Source organism: Myotis brandtii, unplaced genomic scaffold (assembly GCF_000412655.1).
Source record: "Myotis brandtii unplaced genomic scaffold, ASM41265v1 scaffold2089, whole genome shotgun sequence".
In the NCBI taxonomy this organism is placed as follows: Eukaryota; Metazoa; Chordata; class Mammalia; order Chiroptera; family Vespertilionidae; genus Myotis; species Myotis brandtii.
The window spans coordinates 243,321-252,180 of record NW_005357800.1 but is presented as its reverse complement, the minus strand read 5'-3'; the positions used below and the strand labels follow the sequence as shown (position 1 = coordinate 252,180).

Here is an 8,860-nt window from a genome sequence, read left to right as displayed (position 1 = left end):
CCCAAAGCCCCACTCCCCTTCTTCTGAGGCTCTGGCTCCTCTTGCAGGTCTCCAGGGACCGGCTTCTACAGCAGCTTCCAGCACTGCGATGTCCCGTACCCTGAGGCCATTTTTGAACTCACCTTCTTCCTCCACAACCCCAGGCCCTTCTTCACGTGGGCCAAGAAGATGTACCCGGAGAACTACAGGCCCAACGTGATCCACTACTTCCTGCGGCTGCTCCAGGACAAGGGGCTGCTCCTGCGGCTCTACACACAGAACATCGATGGGCTGGAGCGAGGTGAGGCCTCCCAGGGCCTGTCCACACCCTCCCTCCCGCGGCTCTGACCCCAGCGCCATGTCCGGGCCTCACAGGGCCCGCTCACCAGCACCTGCTGTGGTGTCTGGAGAGAACTGGAGCTGACACCGGGTCTCCAGGGTTGCTCGTCTCCTTTCTTAAACGCTGTGACGGAGTTTACCGAGCCTGTGAGGACAAAGTGTAATGAGCCCTCATCACGTCCTCGTGCGCGCTCACCCGTCTTCTCTCACCTCCAGATCCTTTCGAAGCAAGTTCCTCACGTTATAAATTTAATCTAAAAATCCATCATGGGTATCTCTAGCAGATAAGGACTTTTATTTTTATTTCTTTTTAATTTTATTTTATTGTTTAAAGCAGTGGTTCTCAACCTTCCTAATGCCGTGACCCTTTAATACAGTTCCTCATGTTGTGGTGACCCCCAACCATAAAATTATTTTCGTTGCTACTTCATAACTGTAATTTTGTTACTGTTATGAATCGTCATGTAAATATCTGATATGCAGGATGTATTTTCATTGTTACAAATTGAACATAATTAAAGCATAGAGATTAATAAAAAAAACAATATGTAATTATACATGTGTTTTCCGATGGTCTTAGGTGACCCCTGTGAAAGGGTCGTTCGACCCCCAAAGGGGTCGCGACCCACAGGTTGAGAACCGCTGGGTTAAAGTATCACAGATAGTACATATGTCTCCTTTTTCCCCCCCATTGACCTTCCCCTGGCCTCCCCTACCCCCTGGCACATGCCCTCACCAGATAAGGACTTTTAAAATGTAATTGCGATATTATCATCATTCGGAGGACTAGTAATTCCTTATATTATGAGACTCGGTGTATGACGGGTGGTTTCTCGTGTGTACGGAGTGGATAAGCAGTGATTCCCAGATGGCAATGAGCACTGAGCGCTGCCGTGCGCCTTCAAGGAGCACGTGCTGGGCCCTCTCCCTCCTGCAGTGACGCCGACCTGTGCCCACGGAGACACGGCCAGCTGCCCACCATGCAGCCAGGCGTCACCTCGACTTGGAGAAATGCTTCCTTGCTAGCAGGTCGTCCAGCAGGGCGCCCCAGAGGGACTATGTTCTCCCTGGCCCTGGGCTTTCCTGGGTGTGGAGTCAGGACGAACACCGGGACGGGGACCAGGGGAGGCCACCTGCAGCTGGGACCGTCTGTCCGCCCACAGCGTTCAGAAGCCAACCGCCGGAACAAGCTACTGTTTGTCTGTTTCTCCACAAGTTTTGGAAATGTGTTGCATTTCTGTTACTTCCTCATCTTTACTTGGTGTCTGTGGAGTGGAGTGTCTTCCTCCGTGTGGGATAGTTTGATCTGAAGGTGCATTAGATGTGCTTGTGCTGTTGACAGGCTCTTCACCGAGGCTGGCTGGTCTGGGAGCCCCCCTCTGAGCAAGGGACTCCGGGGCCCGGGGCCCACGCTGTGCTCTGGGGCCTCAGCGTGCCCCCCCCTCCCCCGCCCCGGCAGCGGGCTGAGCTGTGGTTTCCCTTCCAGCGGCGGGCATCCCTGACTCCAGGCTGGTCGAAGCTCACGGCTCCTTCGCCTCGGCCACCTGCACCGTCTGCGGCAGAGCCTCCCCGATGGAGGGCTTCTGGGTGAGTGGCCCCGGGGTCCTCTGCTTCGCGGGGCTGACCCGCAGGTGGTGTTGGCTTTATGAACACGTGTCATAAAGACGGACGGTCATAGTTGGGAGTGTCTTTATGTTCGAGTTAGAACTGCCATACGTGCTTTTAAAAAGCGAAGGCAGGACGGAAGTACGTAGGGAAGGTGACTCCCACCAACCACCTGTCCCAGGTTGGTGTATCGTGTTGACGCCTTTAAGAAAGATCTGTGCGCATCACAGACACCCACCTCCTCCCACACGCAGCCCCGGTGTGTGCAGTGCGGACCATGTGCTTAAAAGGACAACTGCTCCCTCAGGGAGCGCAGAGCTGGGGCAGCGCGGCAGTGGGGAGAGGTCTGCCCGCTGTGGCGACTCGGGCTGCCAGCCGCTCCTTCAGAGACCGCTTGGAGGCCTGCAGTGCTTCCTGTTGGCGGAGCCGTGAGGCCCAGGCCCACTCGGGTTCGGTGGGCTGGCTCCCTCCGGCGGAGCGGGTGGAGCTGGGCATCTTAGCGATGGCGCGGGGCCCTGTCTTTCGTTTGTGTTGAGGTGAAGGTCACACAACCCAAGATGACCTGTGGTAAAGGCATCCCTACAGTCACCTGGTGTGCAGCCACCCCCTCTCTAGTGGAAAACACATGCTTCACCCCAAAAGGGAACCGGGTCCACACATCCGTGAGCCCGTCCCGCCACCGCGCCCCCCGAAGTTGGAGTCACAGTAGAGCCTCCCCACAGCTGGGGCGCTGAGACGAAGGGGTAGCAGCCGCTCCTTAGCACGTGGGCTGGTCACGCTGCTCAGCTGCGGGAAGGGAGATCTCGTTTGCCTGTGCCCGTCATGGTTGTGCTTCCTCCTCGGCCCTTTCCGTGTCCCCAGGCCGAGGTGATGGGGGACAGGGTCCCCCGCTGCACAGTCTGCACCGGCGTCGTGAAGCCCGACATCGTGTTCTTCGGGGAGGCGCTGCCCCAGAGGTTCCTGCTGCACGTGGTGGATTTCCCCATCGCAGACCTGCTGCTCATCCTGGGCACCTCCCTGCAGGTTGGTCCCAGGGCAGGGGAGCAGGGAGTACAGGGGGGCAGCGGGGCAGGGAGAGTGTAGCGGGGAGTAGGGAGAGTGTGGGGGGAGTGTGTGGGGGGAGCAGGGAGAGTGTGGGGGGAGTAGGGAGTGTGGGGGGGAGCAGGGAGTGTGTGGGGAGAGCAGGGACAGTGTGGGGGGAGTAGGGAGTGTGGGGGTATGGTGCAGGGAGAGTATAGGTGGGAGTAGGGAGTGCAGGGGTGGTGGTGCAGGGAGAGTGTGGGGGGGAGTAGAGAGTGTAGGGGGAGAGAGCACATCCAGCCCCAAGAGCTGAGAGAGAAGGGATTATGGATCTATGACATTTTTTGTTGTTGTTGTTGTTAATCCTCACCCGAGGATGTGTTTTCCATTGATTTTGAGAGAGTGGGAGGGAGGGAGGACAGACAGAAAAAAAGAAACATCGATTTGAGAGACACACATTGATTGGTTGCCTGCTGCATGCGCCCTTGACCGGGCCAGGGATCAAGCCTGCAACCGAGGTACATGCCCTTGATCGGAATCGAACCCGAGACCCTTCAGTCCGCAGGCCGATGCTCTATCCACTGAGCCACACGGGCTGGGGCTGTCACACTGACTCTTGAATGAGTCAGGCCTGTCAGGGTCTGCACAGGGAGGGCACGGAGGGGCCGCCCCCAGTGTGCAGGGCTGGGATGAGCGCCACTGGTCATGGGAAAGGCCACATCTCACACTCACTCACTCAGTGCGGGACCAGGTCCTTGCCCTCGGAGCGGAGTGTGGACAGACCTGACTGCCGTGCGCCAGGCTGTGCTGGGGAGGGTGTGGCCTGGCGGCGGGGAGGACAAGTGGGGAGCCTGCCAGGGAGACCCGCAGAGGCTGCAGTGGGAGACAGGACTGACTGGGACGTGGGTGAGGGAGCAGCAGGAGGAGGGCACCAGGCGGGGGGTTCCTCTCCCGGGTCGCACGCAGTCTCCTGAGGCCGAGGCTGGACACGGCTCCTCACGTTGGGCCGTTTTTCAGGTGGAGCCTTTTGCCAGCCTGTCGGAGGCCCCGCGCAGCTCGGTGCCCCGCGTGTTCATGAACCAGGAGGCGGCGGGGTCCCTGGCCTGGCGCCCTCGCAGCAGGGACGTGCTGCAGCTGGGGGAGCTGGTGGACGGCGTGGACAAGCTGGTGGAGCTGCTGGGCTGGACGGAGGAGCTGAAGGACCTCGTCCAGCGGGAGACGGGGCAGGTACAGGCTCAGAGAGTGACATTGACCCTGGCTGTCACCCTGGACCAGCCCCACCTGGGCGGCTGCTCGCACGGAGTGTGGGTCCTGTGACCTCGGCTGAGGGGCCCGAGAAGCAGCGGCGGAGCCCGCTGGCCAGGGAGGCAGGGACCCAGGGGCCTTTGTTCCCTGACATAAAGCAGCGTCGGCAGCTCCAGGCCAAGGCGCGAGGCTGAACTGACGCGTGTGGGATGGAGCCCGCGGGCGATGCTGACCGTGGCCGCGCTGAGGGTAGAAAGAGGCCTTAGAGCCATGAAGCTCCAGGTGTCCAACCCAGACAAGCGGTTACAGAAGATGGGGTTTCCCAGGAGACCCCATGTGGCCGTGCTGGGTGACTTCCCCAGGAGGGGCCTGGGCACCTTGACCAGCTCTGGAGGGCACACTGCAGGCCGGGAGGACCACCCACCCGCGGGAGTCACCAGGGTGTGCTGGTCTGGTTCCTGAGGCCCCAGGCAGACGTCCTGGGAACCCCACCCTCTGGCTGCGCTGTCACCCCACTGGCAGAAGCCCCCTCTGGCCGCAGCCTCATTTCCTGCCAAGTTGAACCAGAGAGAGCTGAGGCCAAGGGTGAGACTGCCCTGAGGTCTCCGTCGTCATTCCAGGCCTTTCGTTGGGTCTGGTTCTCAGGGCTGAGACGTAGGCTGGTGCCATGTGTCACCAGGAGGCGAGTGAAGACCATCCAGGTTCCAATGCCCACGGGCAGAGGAGCAGAGGCACGGCCTGGCGTGGTCGCCGGCAGCTTCTGGGGCTCCCGCTCGGGCCGACCTCCCACCACCGCAGGCTGCAGGGAGCCCTGTGGGCTGGGGAGCTAGTCCTGTAAGACCGGCCCTGCGGTGCCGCCTAGTCTCACCAGGGGTGTAAGTTGGGTTGTGATTTCAGGGGTTGAGTTGCTGCCCAGGAGGAAGTGCCGGGCCACGACTGGCTGCTCCCGCCCTGCTGGCATCAGCTAATGTGGCGCAGCAGCAGCATTTGTGGACAGAACGCTTCGCTTTAGGGTCTGTGCCGCTGACCTCTGCTGTCCAGGGGTTTGCAGGTCACCGACGGCCCTCTCCTCTGTTCCAGCTCAGCGGCCGGGACAGATAGGGCGCTGCCCCCTAGCAGAACCGGGTGCATGGAGTCGCCTCGCATTTCCGAGCAGACCTCCTGCCTGAAGGACAGCTTGGGCAGGTGTGTGAAGTTTGACCCAGAATATGGACCGGAGGGGCAGAGCATGGTCCCCTGGCACCGTTCCCGCCCTGTTCCTGCTGCACTGCCCCTCGGTGTACGGAGTCCTGCCCACCCTGCAGGTCCCTCTTCACTTGCAGAGGAGACCCCGCCGACACAGGGTTCAGGCCCGTGTTCAGGCCTCCACCCGCAGGGCAGGCTCAGCGTCTGTCAGAGGCCTGGCTCAGGCCGAGCGGGCCCAGCCCCCTTCCCAAGTGGGGCCTGGCTCCCAGGTCGTGTCCTGGGCTCTGCTGGCACGTCGGGCTCCTCAGGAGGGTTACTGTCCTTCACTTCCAGCGAGAAATAAACTTTACTGTAGACACTGGGCATCCTTTCATTTCTGTCCCCTCAAAGGGAAGGCAAGTGCTGGCAGTGAGTGTGGAAAGGGGACATGGGGGGCCCAAGGACAGAACATGGGTCCCGCGTCACCCCTCACGTCCTGTTCACCCGATGCCTGCCTTTGACAGCCTCCCCCAGAAACCATTTGTCCCAGACCCTGCGACTCCCCTTGCAGGCACGCCACTAGGATTAACCTCAGATGCAGACGGCACCCCCTCCCCTTCCCAGTTGCTGCCCCACCTGCTCCCTCCTTCCTGGCATCATGGAGCAGGTTTAAGGATTCAACTCCTCAGGAGGGCGTCTGGTGGCCTCACTCAACAAGAAAAGATGACTGTCACCCCAGCCAGTTTGGCTCAGTGGATAGAGCATTGGCCTGCGGACTAAAGAGTCCCGGGTTCGATTCCGGTCAAGGAAACATGCTCTGGTTGTGGGCTCCATCCCCAGTAGGGAGCATACAGGAGGCAGCCGATCAATGATTCTCTCTCATCATTGATGTTTCTCTCCCTCTCCCTTCCGCTCTGAAATCAATACAAATATATTAAAAGACTTGAATGTCAACCTGGGAGAAGTGTTCAATTGTGCAAAGAACAAGCCGTTTCTTTCTCCTTAACACGCCTTTACTGGGTATTGACACATATTCACACACACACACACACACACACACACACACACACGCTCTTGCCCGAAACTCCGGGATGTTTCGGTGACGCTTTGTGGGACACAGTAGGGTACAGAGTAACGGCCCACGAGCAGTGATTCCTCATGCGTTTATGAGCCACACCAGAGGCGTCGACGGAGAGTCAACTGTGAAATTGGGGGAGCTCGGGCGCCGTGGACAGCCAGAGGCAGCTGAGCCAGGACCCAGGAGGTGCTCCCTGGGCACGGAAACAGCACACAGCCCTCGCGAGTGTTTCTGACATTAGTACATGTTCTAGCAGGTTCTTTCCCCCGACCGCCTGGCTCTGGGCTTCCTTTCCCAACGCAGGCCCGCCCTCGGGAGCAGCCGCCGCACCCTCCTGGCTCACGAGACCTGCCACCTGAGGAAGTCGGTTTCCACAGTGACAGCAGGACAAGGCCTCAGTCCCAGGGGTGAGAGCGGGAACAAAACTTAGGGAGTGAAGAGCAAGGGGCCGAGGACACGGCTGGAAGCAGCACCGGTTCCGCCGGGGCAGGGCGGCCGCCCTCAGTCAGGGTCCGAGTCTGCGTCGGAGGAGAGCTGGCCCTCCATGCTCTCGCACACGGCGTCCTGCAGGGAGGTGAGCTGGCCCCGGGGACTCACCCCCATGGGCTGGATGACGCGGTGCCTGCAGGGAGAGGGGTGGTGGGCGGCGTCCTGCTCCGGTGGCTGCCTTCACCCCCCAGGCTGCCCTGCTCACACTGTCAGCCAAACCCTAACTGCTGCCCAGTGGCCTGGACACCTGAGGCAGGCTCTTAGTTTTTCTGGGCCTCAGTTCCCATCATCTGTAAAAAGGACATAATGCTGCCCTGGCCAGTTGGCTCACTGGATAGAGCACTAGCCTGCGGACTGAAGGGTCTCAGATTCGATTCCGGTCAAGGGCATGTGCCCAGGTTGCGGGCTCCATCCCCAGTAAGGGGCGACCAGGAGGCAGCCGGTAAATGATTCTCTCTCATCGTTGATGTTTCTCTCTCCCTCTCCCTCTGCCTTCCTCTCTAAAGTCAATAAACATATTTTTTTTAAAAAAAAGACATAATGCTGACCTCAACTCTAATCACTGATCCAGAACAGGTGATTCCAAACATGAGGAACAGACCCGCCAGGACCCTAGGCCTCCTCTGGCCCCGCCTCCGGGTCTCGGGACAGGCCATGGCCCTCCGGCCAGACCGCGTACCTGGAGAGCCGGTCGAACATGTTCACCAGCTTCATGGCCTCGTGCTCCTTCTGCTCCTCCGTCATGCCCTCCATGGGGTTGGGCGGCTTCTCCTCCACCCTCCCGGTCACCGGGTTGATGCTGCTTCCCGGGGAAGGAGTGTGGGGGATGCACTGAGTCCCCGGCCAGGAGGGCTGTGGGCGGGGGCACTGCCGGGGAGCCCTCCCTCCTGGAGGCGGTCAAGCAGCTCCTCCCTCGGGCTGGTCCCCCGGGCCGGCCCCTTTCCTTTATTCTCAGCCAAACTATGGACGTCAGGACCCGTGTAGCCCAGGGACAGGCCCGGGCTCAGAGTCCACCCCTAGCCCAGGGCCCAGAGGGTGGGGGAGCCCGAGGGTGCGCAGACACACCTGGCCTTGGCCTCTTTGTACTCCTCCGTGTCCGTGTCCTCGTCCTCTGAGTACTGGCCCTCAGGCCGGCCCCCTGCCATGAGGCCCCGGGCAGCCAGGAGGCCGGCGGCGTTCCCGTAGCCCGTGTACTTGATGAAGCGGGGCACTGCGGGCAGAGGCAGGGCGGGCTCAGCGTGCGCACTGGCTGGGGGCGGGCTGGTGGCTGGGGCAGGGCCAGGGGCAAGATGGTGGCCGAGGCGGGGCCGGGGACTGGCTGGTGGCCGGGGCAGGGCCGGGGGTGGGCTGGTGGCCGGGGCGGGGCCGGGGACTGGCTGGTGGCCGGGGCAGGGCCGGGGGTGGGCTGGTGGCCGGGGCGGGGCCGGGGACTGGCTGGTGGCCGGGGCAGGGCCGGGGGTGGGCTGGTGGCCGGGGCGGGGCCGGGGACTGGCTGGTGGCCGGGGCAGGGCCGGGGGTGGGCTGGTGGCCGGGGCGGGGCCGGGGACTGGCTGGTGGCCGGGGCAGGGCCGGGGGTGGGCTGGTGGCCGGGGCGGGGCCGGGGACTGGCTGGTGGCCGGGGCAGGGCCGGGGGTGGGCTGGTGGCCGGGGCGGGGCCGGGGACTGGCTGGTGGCCGGGGCAGGGCCGGGGGTGGGCTGGTGGCCGGGGCGGGGCCGGGGACTGGCTGGTGGCCGGGGCAGGGCCGGGGGTGGGCTGGTGGCCGGGGCGGGGCTGGGCGCCCACACTCACCACTCTCCGAGCACAGGACAAACAGGAACTCCTCGGCCACCCGCTTCACGTCGGTGTCCAGGTGCGTCATGAGGCGCACCAGCCTGTTCCGCAGCAGCTCCCCCACCTCGGGCCGGGTCTTCACGTCCCTCAGCGGGGGCAGCACCTGGGGG

At 62.2% G+C, this 8,860-nt stretch overlaps 2 protein-coding genes across 5 annotated transcripts in view; one reads left to right on the top strand and one right to left on the bottom strand.

Moving 5' to 3' along the window:
- The window catches only part of SIRT3 (sirtuin 3), an 11,663-nt gene extending 5,512 nt beyond the window's left edge, over positions 1-6,151 (top strand). For 3 of the 4 annotated variants that reach the window (XM_014539187.1, XM_005865645.2, XM_014539186.1), the window contains exons 3-7: positions 38-280; positions 1,805-1,905; positions 2,785-2,946; positions 3,961-4,170; positions 5,269-5,731. In XM_014539187.1, coding sequence (XP_014394673.1) covers positions 38-280; positions 1,805-1,905; positions 2,785-2,946; positions 3,961-4,170; positions 5,269-5,289 — 737 coding nt within the window. In that variant the 3' untranslated portion in view covers positions 5,290-5,731. Of the gene's footprint in view, positions 1-37; positions 281-1,804; positions 1,906-2,784; positions 2,947-3,960; positions 4,171-5,268; positions 5,732-5,923 lie in introns of those variants that run through there. The other variant, XR_001362007.1, reaches the window with a different exon arrangement.
- Positions 6,152-6,499: 348 nt separating this feature from the next.
- Positions 6,500-8,860, bottom strand: part of RIC8A (RIC8 guanine nucleotide exchange factor A) — a 6,790-nt gene continuing 4,429 nt past the window's right edge. Inside the window, exons 6-9 of the mRNA XM_014539195.1 lie at positions 8,709-8,853; positions 7,985-8,129; positions 7,599-7,721; positions 6,500-7,052 (exon numbers count right to left, since the gene is read on the bottom strand). Of these exons, the coding sequence (XP_014394681.1) occupies positions 6,932-7,052; positions 7,599-7,721; positions 7,985-8,129; positions 8,709-8,853 (534 nt within the window). The 3' untranslated portion in view covers positions 6,500-6,931. The remainder of the gene's footprint in view (positions 7,053-7,598; positions 7,722-7,984; positions 8,130-8,708; positions 8,854-8,860) is intronic.